General features: G+C 38.2%; 2 protein-coding genes across 7 annotated transcripts in view; both read left to right on the top strand.

Moving 5' to 3' along the window:
• Nucleotides 1-19,281, top strand: part of PIK3C2A (phosphatidylinositol-4-phosphate 3-kinase catalytic subunit type 2 alpha) — a 113,108-nt gene extending 93,827 nt beyond the window's left edge. For 3 of the 6 annotated variants that reach the window (XM_019948312.3, XM_019948314.3, XM_033862591.2), the window contains 11 exons: nucleotides 33-189; nucleotides 874-983; nucleotides 2,641-2,848; nucleotides 4,028-4,152; nucleotides 5,075-5,192; nucleotides 5,284-5,356; nucleotides 5,691-5,800; nucleotides 5,888-6,013; nucleotides 7,677-17,475; nucleotides 18,071-18,149; nucleotides 19,112-19,281. In XM_019948312.3, coding sequence (XP_019803871.1) covers nucleotides 33-189; nucleotides 874-983; nucleotides 2,641-2,848; nucleotides 4,028-4,152; nucleotides 5,075-5,192; nucleotides 5,284-5,356; nucleotides 5,691-5,800; nucleotides 5,888-6,013; nucleotides 7,677-7,859 — 1,210 coding nt within the window. In that variant the 3' untranslated portion in view covers nucleotides 7,860-17,475; nucleotides 18,071-18,149; nucleotides 19,112-19,281. The other 3 variants (XM_073808648.1, XM_073808647.1, XM_019948315.3) reach the window with 3 other exon arrangements.
• Nucleotides 17,396-20,411, top strand: RPS13 (ribosomal protein S13). The gene is made up of 6 exons (XM_004312545.4): nucleotides 17,396-17,475; nucleotides 17,618-17,666; nucleotides 18,071-18,149; nucleotides 19,112-19,281; nucleotides 19,606-19,706; nucleotides 20,332-20,411. Exons 1-6 carry the CDS (start codon nucleotides 17,453-17,455, stop codon nucleotides 20,363-20,365), a joined length of 456 nt encoding a protein of 151 aa, XP_004312593.1. The 5' UTR covers nucleotides 17,396-17,452; the 3' UTR covers nucleotides 20,366-20,411.
• Nucleotides 20,412-25,664: the final 5,253 nt, after the last annotated feature.

The raw sequence follows: 25,664 nt of genomic DNA, 5'->3' as shown, positions 1-25,664 counted from the left end.
TAATATTTTGTATGTACTTTCTTTTTAAATAGGGATCGGGCTCCTTTTGTGCTGACCTCTGATATGGCATATGTCATTAATGGGGGTGAGAAGCCCACCATTCGTTTCCAGTTGTTTGTGGACCTCTGCTGTCAAGCCTACAACTTGATAAGAAAGCAAACAAACCTCTTTCTTAACCTGCTTTCACTGGTAACTCTGTTCTTTACAAGCATTTAATTAATTTTAAATGAATGGTTCTGTGTTTCAGTATCTAAAAATAGATATTTTGTGATTTTTGGAATATAATTTATTGTAATTTCAAGTGTCATATTATTACCGAAATATTTTAAAATTGCTGCCATGTGAAATATGCCAGACACCATTTATATAAAATAAAAAAATAAGTCACTAGATAGAGTGGGTACCCTGGGGATGAGTAGTAATAGTAACTGGAAGGGACCCTGAGAGTATCATCTGGGATACTGGTAAATGTTTTATGTCTTAATCTGGATGTATTCAAATTTTGGACATTCATTAAGCTGTGCTTTTAAGATTTCCGTGCTTTTCTGGTTGTATATTAAGTAAAAACAAACCAAAAAAAACCCCTATGATTATTGTGACTGAAATTGATGTAGAAACAGAGGACTACACAAAAGACCTGGATTTCACAGCGTTTATTCCATAAACTGGCTGTGACTTGCAACAATTGATCTTCTTGGCCAAGATTTTTCTTATTTATGAGAGAATCAGTCCCTAAAACACTAACAGACTCTTTAAAACTGTGATTGTTTTGGTTTGTTTGCTTTATTTCTGATTACTTGGCCAGCTTTTAGGGAGGGGTGAGGAAAAGACTTTTAAAAAATTTAACTCACAAACCTTTTATCCTTTCTAAAGATGATTCCTTCAGGGTTACCAGAACTTACAAGTATTCGAGATTTGAAATATGTTAGAGATGCACTTCAACCCCAAACTACAGATGCAGAAGCTACAATTTTCTTTACTAGGTAAGGTATATTTAAGTATATTAGAGAAGGCACACACTGTTTAACCTTGATTTGTTTTCCTTAGTTTAAACAAATGCTATATATCAAAATTCTGATTTATAGGAAAAAATTGTGATTCACAGTACTAGCAAATAGGTTTATCAAAAGTTTATTTACTGAATAAATGTGAAGCATCGGCAATAGCACTTTAAAAAATACATTTATTTCAGGAATTCCCTGGAAGTCCAGTGGTTAGGACTCGGTGCTTTCACTGCAGTGGCCTGGGTTCAATCCCTGGTTGGGGAACTAAGATCCAGCAAGCCGTGTGGCGTGGCCAAAAAAAAAAATTTACTTCTCTCAAAATATCATCTTGGGGCTTCCCTGGTGGCGCAGTGGTTGAGAGTGCGCCTGCCAATGCAGGGGACGCGGGTTCATGCCCCGGTCCGGGAAGATCCCACATGCCACGGAGAGGCTGGGCCCGTGAGCCATGGCCTCTGAGCCTGCGCATCCGGAGCCTGTGCTCCGCAATGGGAGAGGCCACAACAGTGAGAGGCCTGCGTACTGGGGGAAAAAAAAAAAAGATCTCAAGTTTTATTTAGTATATGATTTCAATTCTAAACATCCCATTTATGAATCATTTCTGCAAAACATATTTTCTACAGTATCACATACAAGGTTTTTTTCTAAAATGATATCTCTACTAATGTATTTTTCAGGATTCTGCCATAACAATTTTCATGGATACCATAAGTGCTTAAAACAGTGAACTCTGGGTCACTGCTGTAGTAAATTGTTGTTATATGACGTAGTACTTGAAACACATATACCAATAAGTGGCATTTGAACTTGTGATTATTACTTTAGAAGCAGATCTTCCTGGCAAATATGTTCTAAAGGTCTGGTGACCAGGTTGGTCACAGACTAGTGGTACCACCTCATTAAACGCCACAGCAGGGAGGAGCACATGAGCTCATATTCTTTTCTTTCCTTTTTCTCTTGCCTTCTTCCTCTCAGTGGAGAAGAGGTAGAAAACACTGGACTGGACTTCCCTAGTCTCAAGAGTCTGGGCTGAATTGAATTGAAGGAAGCTGACTTTTATATAGCCTTCCAAACTAATCCTGATAATTTAGGTATTGATGGGTTTTGTTTTGTTTTTTTGAGATTTGTTGGCTCCCCTGGGCAAAACTATAAAGCAGGCATGTAAGTATTAGTCGGCTTGACCTGCCATAACAATACACCATAAACAAGGTGGCTTAAACAAAGGAAATTAGTCTTCTCATTGTTCTGGAGCCTGGGAAGTCCAAGATCAAGGTGCCAGCCTATTTGCTTCCTGGTGAGGGTTCAAGCTTGAAGATGAAGGAGGGAGGAGAAGAAAAAGGAGGAAGAAAGTCATTCTTATAAGGACACTAACTCCATAAAGGCCCTGTGGGGTTGGGGCTTTAACATTTGAATTTTGGGGGACACAAACATTCAGTTCCATAGCAAGGCAAAAACCTTTGTGTGAGGTTCCCTGACCTTTACTTTTTGACTCTCTTTTTGATTCTCATTCCTTGACAAAGTGAGAATCTACTCAGTATTTTTAAATGAATAAAAGTGTTTTTCATCTTTTATTGTTAAAATAATTGAGAATGTTTTCTTATGAACTTTAATGTTAACACATTGTCTGATTATCTCATAGGCTGATTGAATCAAGTTTGGGAAGCATTGCCACAAAGTTTAACTTCTTCATTCACAACCTTGCTCAGTTGCGTTTTTCTGGTCTTCCTTCCAATGATGAGCCCATCCTTTCATTTTCACCCAAAACATACTCCTTTAGACAAGATGGTCGAATCAAAGAAGTCTCTGTTTTCACTTACCATAAGAAGTACAACCCAGATAAACATTATGTAAGTTTGGTTCTGTATCTGTAGACACTCATGCGTGCATTATTTTTGTCCTTTCCTACTTACTTCACTGACTCTGCTAAAGTTCAAGCATTTGTTCTTTTCATACTTCTTTCTTCCATGGATGGTCCAAAAATTAATAAGTATACTTGGAGCATCCCTAATTGTTTTTTGGTGTTTATTTCTTGGTAAATTTGCTCCAGAAGCATGAAGGACAAACGATATTCTTCTTTTCAGAGACAAGACTGAAAGGGTGGTGCTATTTTGCTTTTCTCCTTCCTTATCTTCGTTTTTAATTTCAAAGGTAAACCTTGCTCAGTGTAACAAACTCAACCAATATAGAAGCACGTAAAGTAAAAATCTAAGTTCTCATTCCACTCTCCAGGGATGATTATAAAACATGCACATAAAGTTGGGCTTTTTGAACAAAAACAGGATCTTTAGTGTGCTCCCCCCGCCCCAAATAGTATAGCATTATCATCTTTTTTGCTGTTATTTTTGTGCTAATATTTTTGTTGGATAACTTTACAGCACTGTCAGCCTTTAAATTTTTGACAAATTGCTAGATTTTAAAAGTGACTTCACTATTCTTAATAAATTTTTATGTTTACTGAGTATTTTAGGATACCATTTAACTGAATAGTCCATTCTTTCCCCCCAATGATTTATAATGCCACCTTTAAATAAAGTAAGTTTGTATCCCTGAATTTATTTCTGGTCTTCTGCAGATATATCTGACTCTCTGTGCACCAGCATTTTACTCTTTAAGTACTTTATAATATATTGATAGTGTAAATATCCAGTAAGACATGTTTTCCCCCATCTCCCAGTTGCCCTAAGTTTTGCCTTCTCATTTGCTCTCATAAATGAATTAACTTAATATTTTCACTGAAAATGCACTACACTTACAAATTTGGAAGGACATTTATATTTAACCCTAGAAATAGAATGACTTTCACATTCCAGTTCTTATTTATTTAGACAATAGTTAAGAAGGTTACTCTTAGAATGTAGTTAGATATGCTATAAATACCTTGACTTTTATATTTGCTGTTTCCTGTTGGTGACATATATATTGCAAAGTGAAAAGCACTTGGTACATATAATGGTCAAGCTGAAAACTGTCTATCAAGAAAGGTTGTATTATAAATCTAATGTGTCAGGGGTGTGATTTCTTTTCAGATTTACGTAGTCCGAATTTTGAGGGAAGGACAGCTTGAGCCATCATTTGTATTCCGGACATTTGACGAGTTTCAGGAACTTCACAATAAGCTCAGTATTATTTTTCCACTTTGGAAGTTACCAGGGTATGTTCTCATCCTTGTACATTAATCTTGTTTTATAGGAAACAATTTCTTTATTACCAAGTATAGGTCAAAAGCTTTGTGTTAAGCTAGTGTAAGATACTGTACTATGGACCGTGTGCAGCTAATTTTCCTTTGTATCACAAGAGCCTGACACAGTACTAGACATAAGGAACTGAGTTTTTCTTGAATGAATGATTAAGATCTTAAACTTAAAATATGTTTAAGTTTACATGTTTGTGTAAATTTCTAGCTTTCTAAATCACTGCAGGAATAATCTATTACGGCCATATTGAGCTCCTCTGAAAAACAATAAACTGAGGCACTGATCACTAATCAAAATGTTAGTGTTTAGGTTTGTATTTGATACCCTTTGGAAACTTTCAATTTTTAAGGTAGCTAATGACCAGTAGATGTCCTGTGTTGAATTGCTCCCATTCTTCTCAAGATTAGATTTTGAAAATGAGGCAGCAAAGTGGGTATCAGAGTTTATTTCCATGTGCAGTCTCATTTCACTACTGCCACCAAAATAAGCAGAGTTAAGATGAACTTGATTTGAGCCCTGTGGCATTTGTGGATTTTACTGGTATCAATGATAGCTGTGGCTGATTGCATAATGATTATTTTGGAGGATAAGGTCTGCAAATTTGTGAATGATTAATCTTGAGTAGAAATAAGTAGGAAATAAGTAATACATATGCATATTAGCAATGTACGTTTTGTACCAAGGTCATAAAAGGATAATATATACCTGAACTGTTTCGTCTCTAGTCCTTGGAAAAGAAATCCAAAAATAACTTTATAGTGAATTAAGACTCCACTTTGTATTTAAGTGTATAAAAGAATATTTCTAAGTATTATACTTGATTCTATAAATACTCCCAGATGAAATAATTTAAATTCCACTACTTTTTTTCTTTTGTAGCTTTCCTAATAGGATGGTTCTAGGGAGAACACACATAAAAGATGTAGCAGCCAAAAGAAAAATTGAGTTAAACAGTTATTTACAGAGTTTGATGAGTGCTTCAACGGATGTAGCAGAGGTGACTATCCTAACTGAAAAATAACAACATACTTTTCTGTGCTGCATAGTATTTAAATTAATGAGTCTTTTTTTTTCCTCTTCCACCTTAGTGTGATCTTGTTTGTACCTTTTTCCACCCTTTACTTCGTGATGAGAAAGCTGAAGGAGTAGCTAGGTCTGCCGGTGAGAATATTTTTCTCTTTATTGATAATTCATGACTTCCCTATGACCTGCAAGTCTGTAACTTCTCGATGGATGTGGTAGAGTGACAGTGGGTTACTGTCTGTAAACAGTGAGAATGAGAGGAGGGTATTCTTTCTAAGCCAGTTGATTTCCGGATAAACATAATTTTCCTAATGGAGTGTGATTACTAAAGAAGTGTGTATCAATGTTCTACCAGGTTCTTACCTTCTTTTCTCCAACATGTGATGGTCCTGGAATTAGAGCAAAAACTTTTGTTGCAGCTTGAACCACTGCAAGCAACATAAAATAAAGATGAACATATTTGTATTTTCAGATGCAGGTTCCTTCAGTCCTACTCCAGGCCAAATAGGAGGAGCAGTGAAATTATCTGTCTCTTACCGAAATGGCACTCTTTTCATCATGGTGATGCACATCAAAGACCTTGTGAGTGATTACAAATAATGATGATTGTAGAGGAAACCTATACCTTGGTAGGAAACATTACTGTTAAGGGAATGCTTTTCTTTATAGGTTACTGAAGATGGGGCTGACCCAAATCCGTATGTCAAGACATACCTACTTCCAGATACCCACAAAACATCCAAACGTAAAACCAAAATTTCACGAAAAACTAGGAATCCGACATTCAATGAAATGGTAAGTTAAAATCATTTCTAAAAATTTCCTAGATTTGTTGTTTTAAGATTTTTAATTTTAAGCACTTAAAATTTTTTAGCTATCAGTAGCTGAACTATTTATTGTACTCGTAAGGCAAACCACTAGCAGTCCAATGGTATTTAACAAAATGATGCAGAATTGAACCTTTGATCATAGATCCTTAGGCTTTAAAAAGATCTTAGGGGCCATTATTCAACTACCCTTCTAGTGCTTAAACCCTTTCAAAAAGTGGATGTCTAATCTGTGCTGAAATACTTCCAGGCCATCCAGTTTGTTTTGGGCAGCTCCAACTCTTAGATCATTTTCTTTACTGAGCTGAAATCTTCACTCCCTCTAGTTTGCACCTGTATGTCTCAGTTGTACCTCTTGAAACCACACAAATGCTCTGTTCTTCCTTCTACATGGCAGCCCTTGAGATAACTGAAGTTCAAATGCCCTTCCTCTTTATTCTGTTGAAACATCTTCAGGACCTTTACCTTGGTTTGATAGGAGGTAGTTTCAAAATCATCCTCCTTCTAATTTGTCTTAGTCTGTCAACAACTCTTGCAAAATAGAGTGATCTGAACTGAAAGCAGTAAGCGAAACATCAGCTGAACAGTGGGGAGCAGAACTGTGACTTTGCTGAGCCACTCATGGTCAACTTATAAATTTACTAATCTATTAAAATGCGCTAACCCTTAGTCAACTACTAGTTTGGGATAATAACCACATTTTTTGTGTACATTAACATTATATCCACACAAAAATGTCTGGGTAGAGATTTGGAAGCAAATAATTCTGAAGTTTCATCAAGTTTATAAATTTATTAAAACCACAGAATACCCTTTCAGCCCTTTTTAAAAGCATATAAAATGGTTGGAGAAGACCAATTGGTATTATTCTCAAAAAGTAGTAGAGGCTTTTCTTCTAGTTAGTGTTATACTTTCAAGAAACTGAAATGTGGTCATTTTTTTAGTCCTTTTAGTCAAACAGTGAGAACTAGATTAAGGAGATGTTGCTCAGAAGTTATGGTGAGGCTTTCTTGAAAAGAAAAAAATTGTGTTGCATGCAGTGTTTGAAAGAGAATAACCTTACAACACTCCAGATTTGCTATAAACTACATTTGTAATTGGTGATTTTGCACTGAATTATGGATAATCAGAAATTATCACTTCATGGTATATAAAATCCAACAGAATAAAGACAACAAAAGGAAATTTTAGTCCCTCACTTTCTGTAAAATAGTTACGATTACACTATCCCAACTTGCTTCCTTCTACTCTCTTTTTCTTCCATTCTCTTCCTTCCATTTCTCTTTTAAAGATGATCTATTAAATTATCTTAAGGCAGGCTGCCATGTAATTTTCCTTCCCCATACCTCCATTTCAGAAAAACCATGTTTTTAGTTTTTAGCTAATAATAATTTTCTGCTTTGTGCATTCCTGTCAGACACTCAGAGGAATGATAATACAATCCAAGACTCCTGAAATACAAAATGTGCATCTAAAGTATGAGACATATTCTACCAGATGTCATAATCAATGTCATTAGTTGTAGTCACTCTTTGACTAATAATCTCACTTATGTTTTTATGTAAAATAATCCTAGAAACCGGACAAATAAATAATTTGTAATCTGCTGTTTCTTTTTGCCTTTGCTATAGCTTGTGTACAGTGGATATAGCAAAGAAACCCTAAGACAGAGAGAACTTCAGCTAAGTGTACTCAGTGCAGAATCTCTGCGGGAGAATTTTTTCTTGGGTGGAATAACCCTGCCTTTGAAAGATTTCAACTTAAGCAAAGAGACAGTTAAGTGGTATCAGCTGACTGCAGCAACCTATTTGTAAGCTAGTGAATTTCTGAGCTTTGGAAGCAAGAATAGTTATAAACATGTGCAGACACACGTGAACTTTGTATAATATTTTTATACTGGACAGAAATTATAAAGTAAATGTACTTGCTGCATTTCAACACATCTGTTGGACCAACAGTTACTTAACTTTTATGAATTTGTTGACTCCATTGCTGTTTTAAAGTCATTGTATAGAATGCTGTAAATCCTAAACTTAATATATAATAAGTCCTGAAAAAGACTTTGAGTTGGTGAAGGAGTTAATCCTTTCTTGAGTAATAGCTTTAGTGTGGTCTGATAGTATTGTCAGTTCAACCATCTATTTTGCATTGTTTCTTACACAGACATAGCATGTTTGTTTTCCTGTTTTGCACCTTTTACAGCCTTTACCACTGTGTATGTTCACAAACACCAAAGGAGAGGAAAGGTGCAGGGTGTTACCATAAAATGCAGCTGCTATTCACAGGGCTGAAAAGCAAAGCACAAATAATAAATAGTTATGTTAAGAACTACTAAGTAGTTGATAGAAGTAGGGGAAAATAACATTGCTTTTTATTATTCACGTCTTTAAAACCTTTTTCAGAATAAGTGCCAATCACTGAAGTTGTAAATAATGGTGCCTTAACTTCATATGCTTCTCTGGCACTTCATTCTGAGTTTTTTCCTGACTTAATAGTAAGTAGTTTTGACTTCCTTTTTACTAAAGACAAGAAATTAATGTAACTTTACTAATGCTTTTCCCACAGATAGATCATTTTCTGTACTTCAGATGTGTGACTTATTGGTTATTTAAACATCAGCCATTTTATTTGTTTTATGTTTTCGTTGCCCAGTAACTGAATGAGAGTAATCAACATAGATGTACACTATATTCCATCATTCCATTATAATCCTACATTTATTCCCAGGAGGGTGAACTGAAGTTTGGTAATTTTACCTCCATAAATCTATACTCCACCCCTCATTAAACGAGAGAAAATATTCCCTCAAGTGTCCATTCCTGTTCGGTAGAAGAACTCCATGAGTAGGGCAGACTCTTCACAAGAAGCCCAGGACAAGAACTCTAGGGTCCAGACTAAATTTTAATGTAGACCTTTATGGCACAGTTTGTCTTGTACACTGTCTTACTTACCTTTGTAAACATTTTACACTCGCATGAATTACTTTCCTTAATATAATGAGATTTAGAATCATAAGGGACATGATTGAAATCATTCTATAGTAACCATTAAGAACAGGGTTCACTTTTATTATTCATTCAACTTCACACATAATTTTGTGTTTAGTTTGGATAAATAGGTATATATAATATTAATTCTCATGGCTAGAATAGGAATTCACTTTTAAGTGGTAAGACACTGTAGCAATCTAGTTGCTGTGAGATAACTGACAAAATATTCAATGAAAAATACCAAGAAAGGAAGGACAATCTCCGATTCAGTTGCCCAGAACAGAATTTTTATTAACTGTGCAAATGTTTAATGTAAATGGTGATACCTGCAGAGCAGACAAAGAAGAGTTGAGAATGTATCAGTGGGACAGGTTAAAAAAAAAACTTGAAATTTTTGGTGCCTAACACTAATGGTCCACTTGTAGGAAACCCCGTATGATATATGAATGTCTTTTTTTATATTAAAATGTGTTGTCTATTTAATAAGTTAATTAAAAGGCAGATCAAAACACCGCTGTTTATTTGCTTTTTCCACATACAGTTAACATTTCCTTAAAGTGTGTAAGTAGCTTTGCAAATGTGAAGAAGTACTAGATATTTTCACTTGTTTTTAAGACCTAATTCCATTCCATGAATTGTCACTTAGCCACTGTTAAAAAAAAAAAAGAAAAAAAAGTACTGTCTTGGTAAAAGGTCACTGTTACTTGGACTCAGTGTATACTGCCTGTTTGCAATCTGTTATAGCAGTGTCTTTTATCCAAATAGTAGAGTTAGAAAATGTGATGTCACTTTTCAATTACAAGAAATATGGACTTTTTAACCAAAAATGTATATTACACACTCTGTATAGTTAACCAGAGTTCAAAACAAGTGGTAATCTTTCTCTTAATTTAACTCATTATGTGCCTTCTTTGGTCATTAAAAAAACACACGTTAAATATATTTTAAATATAAGTTATTTCTTTGCGAACGCTAATCTTCAGCCCTTACCAAAAACAAACAAAAAAATGACAGAGGCGCCTCTTTGCACTACTTACTATCAGTAAATTTTTAAATGTTTTTTTAAACACTTTTTAAAGCTTGCATTAAAGTAAATCTGAAACAAAAGTTTAAACAAACTAGCCAAGACACTAATTTTTATGTATAATCACAGTGTTTTATACCTATCTTTACTGAGTAAAAATAGTTATGCTTAAGTCGTACACCAAAAGAATTTTTTACCCTCGCAGTGTTTTGGGATTTGAAAATAATGGTTTACTCGAAGAACCTATTATTTTCTCTACTGAGGAACCCATTGTGGAACTTGCACTGATGTTTTTATTACTGCCTTTATAAGAATCTGTAGGTATCTAAATGTTAAGGCATGTATGATCTTTGATAAAGTATTCTTTCATCTTTTCAAATTAATGTTGTGTAAAAGTTTCAATATCTTGCCTTAAATTGGTTGACTGTTCTTTCTAGGATTCATGTGGCATTTAAAAAAGAAAACATTAAATTTGATACTTAGACTTCAGATCAAAAAGGAATCAAGCCCCACTACCATAATCCATGGATTTACTTACATGCTGTTTGACTAGCAATGCAAATATGAATAAATATGGCAGTTAGTCTCATCTGTAAGAACCAAATACTTTAATTATGTTAAGGTAGTTAATAAAGATGTATAATATTTTTATTAATACCTTGGATATATTCAGTGGATTGAATGTGACTTCATAACTGTACTACAATTGTATTAAAATATTTCTGGAACAAAGGAACTCTGCTATCATTTCTTTTTTTTTTAAGATTTTTTTTTGATGTGGATCATTTTTAAAGTCTTTACGGAATTTGTTACATTATTGCTTCTGTTTTATGTTTTGGTTTTTTGGCCGTGAGCCATGTGGGATCTTGGCTCCCTGACCAGGGATCAAACCCACACCCCCTGCATTGGAAGGCAAAGTCTTAACCACTGGACCACCAGGGAAGTCCCCATGCTATGATTTCTTTCCTCATCCACATATTAACATTTTTGGTTCAAAACTCTGGTATGAGCTCACTGTTGCTATTCTTTGCATCCAACCCAGGAGTTTATTAGATTCAGATAATCCTGAATTTCAGAACTGGCCTGTGATCTGCCCCTAAAAATGTCCAAATAGTGTGTCTGACTTCTAAGTGTGGTTTGTGGAAGGTCTGGATTGCCACTTTGTTAAACCCCATCATCATTTCATAGAAGTGAAATGCTTCTGTGAGTACGGTCCCTGGCCTTTGGTAATTTACTTAAATATTAACTATGTCTATAGCATGGCTATTACTATACTATCTTCAGAACAGAAAATGTAGATTCTTAATACCATACCTCCATCCTGGAATGATACCAATGAGGTTGTGGTTCTCTGATCCTAGAGATAACATGTAAAAGGGCCAGAGACCATGAAAGAGCAATAACTTAATTAGAGCCAGTTTCTTTGGTTGATAAACTCAGTTTGTGTCAGAAACAAAACAACTTTATTTTACCCTTACTGTGTTGAAACACTTTATCACGCAAATTTTAGACAAAGTTAGACAACAGTATAATGAACTCCATGAATGAATCCTGTCACACACCTTCAACAATTATTACCTTAGGGCTAATTTTGTTTGATCTATATTAATGATGATGTGCCTAGGTGTAGATATCTTTATTTTTTTCTATTTAGGATTCTTAAGTCTATGGATCAGTAACTTTCTTCAGTTCTGAATAATTTATTGTGACTTCTTTTCCAATTCACTACTTCTCTCTTCAACTGTTTAACCCATTCATTGAGTTTTTAATTTGGGTTATTGTATTTTTCACTTCTATTTGGTTTTTTTTTTTGTTTGTTTATTTGAATCATGATCCAGAAAAGACACAAGACTGCCAGGATCAGTGTGGAAAGAATAGTTCTTTTTCAACAAATGGGGCTGAGACAATTAGATAACCACATGCAAAAAAGTGAAATAGGTCTCTTACAACATATACAAAAATCAATTCAAAATGGATCAAAGACCTAAACATAACTAAAATTATAAAATTCTTAGAAGAAAACATAAGTGTACATCTTTGTAACCTAGAATTAGACAGGGTTTCTTATGTCACAAAAAACACAAGCAACAAAAGAAAAATAGATTGGTTTTCATCAAAATGACAAACTGTGCATCAAGGACACTATTAATAAAGTAAAAAGACAACTCACAGAATTGGAGAGAATATTCACATATACCTGATAAGGACCTGGTATCTGGAATACATAAAGCACTCTTAAAATTAAAGAGAAAGCAAACTCAATTTTTAAATGGGCAAAGGACTTTTGAACAGACGTTTTTCCAGAATGGCCGACAATCACATGAAAAGATGCTCAATATCTCAGTCATTAGGGAAATACAAAACTACATTGAGATACCAATTCACACCCACTAGGATAGCTAGAATTTAAAAAGTTAAGTGTTTGTGAGGATGTGGAGAAATTGGTGCCCTCGTACACTGCTGGTAGGAATGTAAAATGGTGCCAGCTGCTGTGGAAAACACTGGCAGTTCTCAAAAAGTTAAACATAGCTTCCCCGGTGGTGCAGTGGTTAAGAATCCACCTGCCAACGCCGGGGACACGGCTTCGACCCCTGGTCCGGGAAGATCCCACATGCCGCGGAGCAACTAATTCCGTGTGCCACAACTACTGAGCCTGTGCTCTACAGCCCGTGAGCTACAACTACTGGAGCCCACGTGCCACAATTACTGAAGCCCACGCGCGTGGAGCCCGTGCTCTACCACAAGAGAAGTCACTGCAATGAGAAGCCCGCGCACTGCAAGGAAGAGTAGCCCCCACTCGCCGCAACTAGAGAAAGCCCGCGCGCAGCAACGAAGACCCAACGCAGCCAAAAATAAATACATACATACATACATACAAACATAGTTACCCCTATGACCCAGCAATTCATATGATATGTAATCTTCAAGAGAACTGAAAACAGGTACTCAAATACTTGTGCACAAATGTTCATAGCAGCATTATTCATAGTGGTCAAAAAGTAGAAACAAGCCAAATATCCATCAACTGATGAATGGATAAAACAAAATGGTATATCCCTATGATGAAATATTATTCAGCCATTAAAAGATATGGAGCATTGATACATACTACAATATGGGTGAACCTTGAAAACATGCTAATGGAAGAAACAACATATAAAAAGCCACATACTGTATGATTTGATTTATATGAAAAGTCCAGAATAGGCAAATCCAAGGAGACAAAGCAGATTAGTGGTTGCCAGGGACTGTGGGGGACGGGATACTGAAGAGTGATTGCTTAAGGAACAGAAAGCTTTTTTTAGATTTACTTTTTATTGAAGTATAGTTGAATTACAATGTTATTGATGTACAGCAAAGTGACTCAGTTATACATATATATATATATACATTCTTTTTCATATTCTTTTCCATTATAGTTTATCACAGGATATTGACTATAGTTCCCTGTGCTATACAGTAGGACCTTGTTGTTTATCCATTCTATATATTACCAGTTTGCATCTGTTAATCCCAAACTCCCACTCCTATCCTCCCCCTTGGCAGCCACCAGTCTATTCTCTGTGTCCCTGATTCTGTTCCATAGATAGGTTAATTTGTGTCATATTTTAGATTCCACATATAAGTGATATCATATGGTATTTGTCTAGAATAGAAAGCTTTTTAAAAAAAATATTATTATTTTTTGGCTGCGTTGGGTCTTCGTTGCTGTGCACTGGCTCTTCTCTGGTTGCAGCGAGCGGGGTCTACTCTTCGTTGCGGTGTGCGGGCTTCTCATTGCGGTGGCTTCTCTTGTTGCAGAGCACAGGCTCTAGGTGCGCAGGCTTCAGTAGCTGTAGCACACGGGCTCTAGAGCGCAGACTCAGTAGTTGCGGCACACGGGCTTAGCTGCTCTGCGGCATGTGGGATCTTCCCGGACCAGGGCTTGAACTCGCGTCCCCTGCATTGGCAGGTGGATTCTTAACCACTGTGCCACCAGGGAAGCCCAGAAAGCTTTTTAGTGAAAATTCCTGGAATTAGTGGTGATGGTTGCACAACACTGTAAATGTGCTAAAAGGCACTGGATTATACACTTTAAAATGGTTACTCTAGTGGATTTTATGGTATGTGAATTTTACCTCAATAAAATGTTTAGAAGCTCATACAATCAATTTTTAGAAACCATTTGATCATGGAACCTCTGCCTTTAATAAATGTGTTAACACTTTTTTTAGATAGTGAAATTATAATTTTCCCTTTTTTGCCTTTGAAAAATCAGAAGGTTTTAATTAACAAGTTCTCCAAAAAGCATGCCACATTTAAAGGCAATAGAAGGTAAATATCATTTGATTAAAATTTATACACATCATATTTTATCTTTATTATTACTGAATATACAAACATGGCCAGATAAAGAATTGAAAACTAGTGGAGGGCTTACACATGACTAAAACAAACAAAAAACCCTGAAACAATAGTTATAATTCCTATACCATGAATAAATATTTGAGTCAACATTCCTATATCCTTATTAGAAAAATTGTATGGTCTTTTTAACAACTGATTTTTTTAATGATTTTTTTTAAAACCAGAGTGGTATTCTCAAAACAATCCAATACTAGTATTGGTTATATCACAGATATCCTTCAAATCATTCTACTACAAGACATAAGTGTGATGAGTTAGCGGGCTGAGGGCAAATCATGCTGGCAATGCTTGAGTACTCAAAAACCTCATGTATAACTAAGAAAGTGATTTGATCCAAATCACACACAGATGTATGGTAATCCAGGTCTAGATTGCCAAATCTTACTCTTCCCACTATGCCTCCTGAAATAAAGTTTGTAGTCTACACATCTTCATGAGGAAAAAATTACTTCTTTAGATTTATTCTTTAAAAATATTATTGACTGCCTAGTTAGGCACTGTTCTTGGTGCTGGAGGTGAAAGCAATGAACAATCTAAGAGTTCACATTTATTGGAGGCAGACAACCAAACAACTAGAAAGGAAAAATGAAAGCACAAAAACAAACATACAGATCAATGGAACAGAACAGAGAGCCCAGAAATAAACCCACACACCTACAGTCAATTAATCTTCGACAAAGGAGGGAAGAATATACAATGGAGAAGAGTCTTCAGCAAGTGGTGCTGGGAAAGCTGGACAGCTGCATGTAAATGAATGAAGTTAGAATACACCCTCACACCGTACACAAAAGTAAACTCAAAATGGCTTAAAGACTTAGTATCAGACATGACACCATAAAACTCCCTAGAAGAGAACAGAAGCAAAACATTCTCTGACATAAATCATAGCAATATTTTCTTAGGTCAGTCTCCCAAGGCAATAGAAATAAACAAATGGGACCTAATCAAACATAAGCTTTTGCATAGCAAAGGAAACCATAAACCAAATCAACCAAAGACAACCTATGGGAGAAAATATTTGCAAATGATGCAGCCGACACGGGCTTAATTTCCAAAATATACAAACAGCTCATACAACTCTAACGAAAACAAACAGTCCAATCAAAAAATGGGCAGAAGACCTAAACAGACATTTCTCCAAAGAAGACATACAGATGGCCAACAGGCACATGAAAAGATGCTCAACACCGCTAATTATTAAAGAAATGCATATTAAAACTATTAAGTATCACTTCACATCGGTTATAATAGCCATCATCAAAAAGTCTACAAATAATACATGCTGGAGAGGGTGCGGAGAAAAGGGATTCCTCCCACACTGTTGATAGGAATGTAAATTGGTGCAGCCACTATGGAAAACAGGATGGAGGTTCCTTAAGAAATTAAAAATAGGGCTTCCCTGGTGGCGCAGTGGTTGAGAGTCCGCCTGCCGATGCAGGGGACGCGGGTTCGTGCCCCGGTCCAGGAAGATCCCACATGCCGTGGAGCGGCTGGGCCCGTGAGCCATGGCCGCTGAGCCTGCGCGTCCGGAACCTGTGCTCCGCAACGGGAGAGGCCACAACAGTGAGAGGCCCACGTACCGCAAAAAAAAAAAAAAAAAAAAAAAATTAAAAAAAAATTAAAAATAGAGTTACCATATGATCAGCAATCCCACTCCTGGGCGTATATCCGGAAAAGACAAAAGCTCTAATTTGAAAAGATACACGCATCCTAATGTTCATAGTGGCACTATTTACAGTAGCCAAGACATGGAAACAACCTAAGTGTCCATCAACAGATGAATGGACAAAGATGTTTTTATATCTATATATATATATCTATATATGCAATCGAATGTTAGCCATAAAAAAGAATGAAATAATGCCATTTCAGCAACATGGATGGACCCAGAGATTATCATACTAAGTCAGACAGAAAGACAAATATTACATGGTATCACTTTTATGTGGAATCTAAAAAATAGTACAAATGAACTTATTTACAAAACAGAAACACTCACAGACATGAAAACAAACATGGTTACCAATAGCGAAGGCAGAGGGAAGGAGTATGGGATTTTAAAAATAAAGGAAAATGATAGACTATATGTTATGAGGATAATCAATAGGATACTGTGTTGGGAGGGAAAAGAACTACTCTAAAGGGAATGGTTTTCCTCAGGGAGGGCCTCATTGAGATGACAGAGGCCAGGATCTGACTTCTCCGTAGTCAGTGACCCCTCCCCTGAGAGATTAGGATTAGAAATAAGAAATGTTACTCTTGGCTAGGCGGCAGCCACTACTATTACTTCCAATGTAGCACTTATCACCATGGTATTGTACCTGCGAATTTTTTGTATGTATGTATTTTCTGGCTCCGCAGCGCAGCTTGTGAGATCTTAGTTCCACGACCAGGTACCAAACCCAGGCCCTTGGCAGTGAGGGGGCGGTGTCCTAACCACTGGACCACCAGGGAATTCCCCCATGTGAATGTTTTAAGGGCAGGGACAGACTCTGAGGTATCCAGTGCCAAGGCAAGGCCTGGCACTGGTGAGTGGATGAACAATTGTGTAGGGCTGAACTTCTGACGCCCAAATTCGCTGGGCAGCGGGGGCGCAGATAACGGCCTTCTTTAAGGGCGGGGACCAAGTCTACCAACCTCTGCGGCCGTATCTGTTCCATTCGCACTCCCAGTCCGGCATCCGAACCTGAACAACCTCGGCGCAAGCAGCACTTCTAACTATCCCACAGCCCAGGTTGGAGGCGGACTCTTTTTCCCCTTCTCTAGTCTAGCACCGCCTCAAACACCGATGAATGCCGGGATGTGTAGTCCGCGTCGAAGTGCTTTTCGGGATATGTAGTCACGCGGTCGCAGGGAAACACGCAGCGCAGCTCCGCCTCCTGCCGGCGAGGAAGCGAGGACGTGTGAGGTCACTTCCGACGTGTAGGGTGGCTTCCTACGGGGCTCCCACGCTCTCCCTCCTTTTCGCTACCGCACCGCCGCCATCATGGGACGAATGCATGCTCCCGGGTAAGCTCGGGTTTGTGAACGGGTTGCTAGGGCTGGGCCCGGGAATTGGGGGGAAAGAGACTGTGGGCAGCGGGTCGAGGGGGTTAGGTTCTGGGCTGCTGTGGCAGGGATTTCCTCACCCCGAGACTGCTTCTCTCCCCAGGAAGGGCCTGTCCCAGTCGGCTCTACCCTACCGCCGCAGCGTCCCCACTGTAAGTAGCGCGCGGGGACCGGGGAGAGGCCGGGAGGGGGTGCCATTCGTTGCTTGGGGGAAGCGGCGCGGGGATGGGAACCACGTGTGCATGAGGAGCGCGGTTTGTTGTGGTTTTTTTTGCGGTACGCGGGCCTCTCACTGCTGCGGCCTCTCCCGTTGCGGAGCACAGGCTCCGGAACCGCAGGTTCAGCGGCCATGGCTTACGGGTCCAGCCGCTCCGCGGTATGTGGAATCCTCCCGGACCTGGGCACGAACCCGTGTCCCCTGCACCGGCAGGCGGACTCCCAACCACTGCGACACCAGGGAAGCCCAGGAGCGCGGTTTTGAAGGTGGAGGGGACCGCTGTGTTTCGGTTCCATCTCTGGTTTTTCGTCTTAAAGCCGCTTTCTTTACCATAAACAGTGGCTGAAGCTGACGTCTGACGACGTGAAGGAGCAGATCTACAAATTGGCCAAGAAGGGCCTGACTCCCTCGCAAATAGGTGAGTGTTTTTGTTTAATGCAGCCCCTTCCGCTTGCCCTCGTGTAACCTGCTGAAGAAGACTCGGGGCAAACGTCTCACACGTGGCTTGAAAATCTTTTGCTCGTTTTCCTTGCTTTACTGTTGATGATGACCGAGGCCTAGTCTTCATTTGCTGAACTCTCAGGTTCTTACTTGGAAGGCGGTAAAGTGAGTAAAATGTGCTCCAAAATTTAATGAGTATTTTCTTTGGGCTAGGCACTCTCCTAGGTGCATGGTTCTAAGCACTTTACATATGCTGACGTTGTTTAATTCTGACAGCCATACTTTCAAATAAATACTAGTTTTCTTTATGTTAAGTTGAGGCACTGAGGCACATTGAGGAAACTGAGGCACATTGCAGCTGTGTAACACGCCCCAAATCACACAGGTGTTAATGGAGGAATTGGGATTGGCTACTCAGAGTGCTCATCACTTTCTCACAGTTAGATGTGGTTTGAACCTCAGCTGTGTGTGACTTTGTGCAAATGGCTTCATTCAGTGAATGTTTGCCTGCTATGTGATTTTGGATCCTGAGAATAAAGTAATCAAAAAAAGGGCAAGTTAGTCTTCTGGAGTTTACAGACTAGTGGAGGTATTGCACACAATAGGAGATACATAATAAATAGACTGTCAAGTAGTCAGATGGTGCTGTTTTGAAGAATCTCCTTGATTCCTTTGGTGGCCTGTAATGCAACAGCTGACTATGATGATGGTCTTACAACATTCGCAGTTTCCACCAGAAGGGTTTTCCTTAGTGTTGGGTAAACTTTCCTTGGCTGTCTGAGTGAGCTTTGCATGCAGTCTAATGTCGGTGTCTGATGTATAAAAGTAAGCCTTGTTTTACAGATGGGTAACTTGGAAGGTGACTTGATCTCAGAGCCTTGACGTCACATGCTTCAATTTGTATGTTTGGTGTGGGAATTTATATTATTCCCTTTTCAGGTGTAATCCTGAGAGACTCACATGGTGTTGCACAAGTACGTTTTGTGACAGGCAATAAAATCTTGAGAATTCTTAAGTCCAAAGGACTTGCTCCTGATCTTCCTGAGGATCTCTATCATTTAATTAAGAAAGCTGTTGCTGTTCGAAAGCATCTCGAGAGAAACAGAAAGGTAAGAGAAGAGGACTACTTGTACTAATTCATTTCAGTAAAATATAATGCATGTGATTTGAATTATCCAAGGTGGGTTAGGGCACAAACAAATCACACTGTTTGCTTTGAAATAAAAGTTCCACTGGGAGAGATTTGCAGGGGGAGCTTTGGCTCCCTAAATTCCCTTAAGGACTTAATCTAGCCACATGAACCCTAGCCTGTGGTTCTGTTAAGGGACACTGGGTAACTTCTCATTAAAGTACGTGGTGTCTATATATTCTACTGTTAAAATAGTGTTTAGTTTTTAGTGGTTTTCCTAAATTCTGTCAATTTTTGTTTTTAGGATAAAGATGCCAAATTCCGTCTGATTCTGATTGAGAGCCGTATTCACCGATTGGCTCGATATTACAAGACCAAACGAGTCCTCCCCCCCAATTGGAAATAGTAAGTATTGATCCCTTTTGTTAACAAGAACAGGAGTTGGCCAGATATTAAATAGTAATAATTATAGTAAAAGGTCTGACAGTAAATATTTTAGACTGTGGCTCTATGGTCAACTACTCTTTCAACTCTGATTATAGCAAGAAACCAGCCATAGACAATACATAAACAGGTGGACATGGCTGTGTTCCATTGAAACTTTTTACAAAGACAAAGGGCCATAATTCTGTAGACCACTGATTTAGAACACAAGCAAGCCCTTTGAATCGCTTTTAGATTGTGGGTAAAGTTTCAGTTCTTACCTCTGCTCCCAGGTGCTTATGTTGTCTTAATTTTTGCATAGATTGCTCACTATAATGACTAATTTCCAGACATTCGGAGTTTCCACCAGAAAGGTTTTTCCTTATGTTGGCCAGTTCTTTGGATGTCTAAGTGATCATCTTCATATTATGCTTGATCATAATGAACTGATTCAGGAACTGAGCTGTTTGGTGCATTTATATATTTGGGGTTTATTTTAGCTGTTAGGAAATAGCTCTCATAGTTTTTGGAGATTTTTGGAATGAATATGGAGGACTTTTATTAATCTAGCTCTTCTCATCCCCCCCACCTTTTTTTTCCTTTTCAGCGAGTCATCCACAGCCTCTGCCCTGGTTGCATAAAATTGTATGTTGTACTCAAGCAATAAAATCATTGTTTAACTAGAAACACGTTTTGTATTTCTTTCCCTAAAAAAATTCAGTGGTTTGTGTGTTTATCTTTTTTGACGTGGACGTGTGTTAGCAGAATTAGAACTGGGTGATTCCACAGGGAGCAATGAGATAGCATCTATCCGTTACATCCCTTCACTGCTCAAACTAGTTGAGCAGTTTATAACTTCATGGTGATTTCTGTGTACAAAGTGAGTAGGTATTGGAAGAGACTAGGAGGTGGTGACTTAACTGTTTTGATGTCATGGCAAAAATGTTTCTAAGTAATTTGGATACATTTGATGTATTTGAGGTAGATCTGTGATGTTATCTACATTGAAATATCAGAAATACACTTGAAAGCGTCTGGAGGGGAGGGCATCTTTAGTATGGAGGGACTTAGGAAGCAATATTTGATCCTAGTCCTGTGGGTGAGGCTTAAAGATGAGGAAGAAGGGCTTCAGGGAACAGGAAGAACTATGAGATGAGCTTAGCTCCCTGAGCCTTGCAACTTTTGGATGGGTTAGGACAAAATTTACTTAGCTGGGTGTTGTCAGAATATTCATTTAATTAATTCTTAAAACCTAATGAGGTACATGGGTAACCCTGTTTGAAAGAGGCAAGTCTTGAACAGCTGGAGTGAGGTGTTCAAGGCTGTAAAACCAGTAAATGAGAAGCTGCGTGTCTGGCTGGTTTACTCTTTCAGAATTCAGAAAATTCAAGCAAGCCATGTGTATGTACCACCTTTTTTCTAAGTGTTTATCACTTGAATAAATGTTTATTCTTTTTACTTAAGCTTTCCCCAAGCAGTAATCAAAGTTGTGGTCGAAATCAAACTCTCAGGCAAAGTCCCTTGTTTTCAAGAGACCAGTATCGTAAGTAGCATTGATGTCCCTGTGGGATGGTGGGCTCTGGGGGCACAGACACCTCCTTCACTTCCCTTGTTCTTCAGGACACTGCGTATATTTGCCTCCCCAGCTCTGCTGGGTATGCAGCTCTCTGTGCCCTGCTGGGTGTACAAACTGACTCAGCCCCACATCCTAATGGGCTCACAAATATGGGAAACAGGTGTGGAAATTTTACCCAATTCTTACATAGTGTTAGATGTAAGTTTCTAATCCCTGTGCTTTTATGTTCAGGTCTTAAAAGTGGGTAACTGTCATAAACCAAGAAATAAATTTACTGTAATAAGGCAAACACCTCCAAGAATGATGAACAAGTAAAACAAGGTAACAGCAAGATCTTTGCAAACCCCAGGTAAGCTAGGCAGATGTTGGGTATTGATGATTCTGGACCAAAAGCTAGTCAATAGTACATGGAACATTTGATGTTTCCAAACATCTCTAGGTTTCTTTTAATTAGGAGAAGTATTTACCTATTTATAATTTTGCCATCAGGCCAACAGAATTACTGCAAATACTAAATCGGACTACATATTGGGAGGGTTTTTAATACCTTAAAAAATAATATATTAATGTAAAAACCATCTGCAGTCCTTTAGGCAGAGGGTTCAAACTTGGCTTTCAGAAACAGCCCTGCTACTTAAAGGCCGTGTGGTTTGGGGGTCAAATCTCAAGAATCTCTAAATTACTGTGAGGATCACATGTTCTTAATATGTGGCAGTAGTTAAACATTTCAGAGAAAACCTTAAGTCTCTCCAGATCACTGTTTATATAATTGCCGACACTTTTTGCACATGGGCATTATATGCCGCCTATATGATGATGATATACTGCATATATCATCCCATAATCTTTACTTGTTACAGGTTGTGGGAACTTAGTATTCCATGGACTGTACTCTAGTTTGCCTTGTAGTTATCTTGAGATAAACTCCCAGAAATGGGATCTCTCGGTGTGTATATTTTATATTTTGTAAAATTGCCTTTTTTAAAAATAACATTTTATTTTGGATTACACACGGGCAAGGGGTGTGGGTTGTGTGTGTGTTTTCCACTCATTTTTTTCAGGGCTTGGGACTGCTAAAGTCTTATGCAGGATCTTAGTTCCCCAACCAAGGATTGAACCCATGCCCCCTGCATTGGGAGCATGGAGTTGTAAGCACTGGACCGCCAGGGAAGTCCCCAAACTGCCTTTCAGATGTGTACTGATAAGTACCCAAAAGGTGTATGAGAATGTCATTTCTTTACATCCTTTGAAAATTGTTTTTGTTTATAAATCTTTGTTAAAAGAGACTGATATTCTGCTTTACCTCTTTGATTACTAATGAGTATCTTATGTTTACTTTTTGTGAATTGCCTATTTATGCTCTGTTTCTCTTTTGGGACATTGTTATTAATGCTTTATCATGTGTTACAAATATTTTCCCCAGTTTATTCTGTCTTTTGATCTTGTTTATGGTATTTTTGCTATAGAAGTTTTAAGAACTTTATTGATACTGTCCCTGATGTTTTTCCCTAATCATCTTTTTCTTTTTTAAATGGATTAGTCTGTTTAAATTTTAAAAAATTTTTTCTGCTTCTCCCTTTTGTTAAATATAGTATGGTCTGTCTCCATCTGTCTTCCAGACTTAGACATTTATTCTTTCTTTTCAAATAAAAGTTCCCATATGCTTTTTCTTTGTAACATCTATTTTGATGGAGTTGGAAGCAGCATATGCATGTAATTTGTCCAGATCTACCCATATGTGTGCTCGTAGTATCTGAAGGTTTCCTTCAGCAACTGTTCTTTTCATTTAAAAATCATCTTTTCTTCAAGTGACAGGTGTTCATCTTATTATTTTTTAACTGGAAGTTATGCATATATCTGGTTTTTAAAAGTCGTGATTATTTTATGAGGCTTATAACTAAAAACAGCCCCTTCCGTTTTGCAGCCTAAAGTCTAGGGCAACCACTTGCAACTCAGCTGTTTTTTTGACATGTAATATGCCTTCTTATTTCTAAGTAACATTTTTTTTAAAAAATTGAGGTGAAATTTACATAAAACTCATCATTTAAAAGTGAACAATTCGGTGGCATCTAGTACATTGTGCAACCACCATCCTTATCTAGTTCCAAAACATTTTCATCACCCCAAAATAAAACACTGTACTCATAAAGCAGTTATGCCTCATTGTCCCCTCCCCCCTAGCCCCTGGCAACCACCAATCTGCTTTCTGTTCCTAAGGGTTTACCTATTCTGGATATTTCATATAAATGGAATCATACTATGTATGGCTGGCCTTTAATATCTGGTTTTCACTTGGCATGATGTTTTGGGAGCTCGTTCACATCGTAGCATTTATCTATGTTACTCATTTTTATGGCTGAATAATATCCCACTGTATGTATATACCATAATTTATGCATTCATCAGTTGATGGATATTTGGATTGCTTCCACCTTTTGGCTGTTTTGAATAGTGCTGTTATGAACGTTTATGTGCGTGTACTTGTTTTCAGTTCTTTTGGATGTATATGGAATTGCTCTAACCACCATTCTTATACTGTGATTTTTTTTTTTTTTTTTTTTTTTTTTTTTTTGTGGCAGTGCTGCATGGTTTGCGGGATCTCAGTTCCCTGACCAGGGATTGAACCAGGCCATGGTAGTGAAAACCTGGAATCCTAACCACTAGGCCACCAGGAAACTCCCTACTATGATTTCTTGATTTTTAGTTTATACCTCTTCATCTGGAATTTTCATATAATGTTTATATATAATATGTATAATTCTATACTTCACATTTCCTATAAATACATATATTTACAGAAATTGTTAGAATTAACTTGTTCTTCCATCTGCTTAGTGTTTTGTGTTCCTATCTCTAATTCATCCCCAATTGTTGAACCATAGTTTAAATCTCAATATGTTCAATCAAGTTTACTTTTGTTCTCGTTTTTTGGTGATATCCCTCCCAGGGCACTCACCCGCTAGCTCCAACTCAGGTAAATTACTCTTCAGACCTATAGTTCTGGGGTCTCCTTTTGCCATCAATATGGGATTCTTTCTGCCACCAGTGTCAGAGTCCCGATTTCCATATCATATATCTTCCTCTTTCTTGGTTTACGCCTTCCTTTTGGTGAAACATCCTCTGGTAGCTCCTGAAGAAAGAGCTCAATCCTTGAACCTCATTTCTTCCCTGTTTATACCAACTCCGAGGTAATTTCATCGAGTTTCTAGCTTTAAATGCTCTCTTTGATGTTAAGTACACTAAAATTCCTATCTCCAGCGCAGACCTTCTCTGAACTCCAGTCTTAGATATGCAGCCACCAATTCAACATCCCCACTTGGATATCTAATATGTATGTGGACTTTATTTATTCCCAAACTGAACTCTTGACTTTTGCAGCCCAAACCTGCTTTCTCCGAAGACATTTACGTCTTAATAAATGGCAACTTGATTTCATCCTTGGACCAAAAACCTGAATCAGCCTTGCCTTTTTTTCTCTTACACCCATATATCCACTTGGTCACCACATCCTCTTGGCTTGATCTTAACAATGTATCCCCACATTTGATCACTTATCACCTCTACTACAAACACCCTAGTCTGAGTCGCCTTCTCTTACCCTTACTATTGTAAAAGCCTCCTCCTAACTATTTTTTACCACCTGTTAACTCCCCACCAAAGTTTACTGCATCCATCTAGAGTGGTCTTTTAAAATCTAAGTCACATGGTGTCCCGCATGCTTAAAAACCTCCAGTGGTTTCCATCTCCTTAAGAATAAAATCCTTATCTTGCCTTACAAAGGAGTATTAGGATCCTGGCAGGAAAACAGGTGGATGTCACACTCAAATTGAGGAATTGGGAGAGTGTGTACTAAAGGAACTCTTTACAGAGGTGCCAGTGGGGTTTAGGGAAGCCACAAGGCATATGCTATCTGGTTTCCTGGAGCTGGCAACCCTGGAGAGGCATTAGGGACACCCACCCCCAACCTGAAGTGCACAGGGGAACTCCAAGCTGCTGAAGGTCGTCTGGGTAAAGACGACTCCTGCCCTCTGATTTCTTGCAGGTGCCTCCCATTGGCCAAATCTCATAGGAAGCCAGAGGTCAAGGGAGCTTGTTGACATGGGGCATAAACCTCAGCTTCCCAGGCGGCAGAACAGGGTGGCAAGTGGGTATGGGGGGACAAAAGGGAAGTATCCAACTCAAAGGGCCCCTGTGGTGTGGCCTCTGCGTTCATCTCCTGCCACCCTTCCCAGTCACACCAGCCTGGTTTCACAAACACTCCTCCCTGGGCCATTGCCCTTGTTCATTCCTCTGCCTGGAAAGTTCTTCCCCCAGACATCTGCATGGCTTGCTCCTTCATTGAGGTCTCTGTTCAACTGTAACCT

This window comes from Tursiops truncatus, chromosome 8, assembly GCF_011762595.2.
Source record: "Tursiops truncatus isolate mTurTru1 chromosome 8, mTurTru1.mat.Y, whole genome shotgun sequence".
In the NCBI taxonomy this organism is placed as follows: Eukaryota; Metazoa; Chordata; class Mammalia; order Artiodactyla; family Delphinidae; genus Tursiops; species Tursiops truncatus.
This window is presented reverse-complemented; position numbering and strand designations above follow the sequence as displayed.

Excerpts from the sequence above, each read along its gene's own strand:
- RPS13 (XM_004312545.4), top strand. The coding sequence starts at position 17,453 with ATGGGACGAATGCATGCTCCCGG. Across the intron at positions 17,667-18,070 it reads ACCGCCGCAGCGTCCCCACT|TGGCTGAAGCTGACGTCTGA; the intron begins GTAAGTAGCGCG and ends TACCATAAACAG. Across the intron at positions 19,282-19,605 it reads ATCTCGAGAGAAACAGAAAG|GATAAAGATGCCAAATTCCG; the intron begins GTAAGAGAAGAG and ends TTTTGTTTTTAG.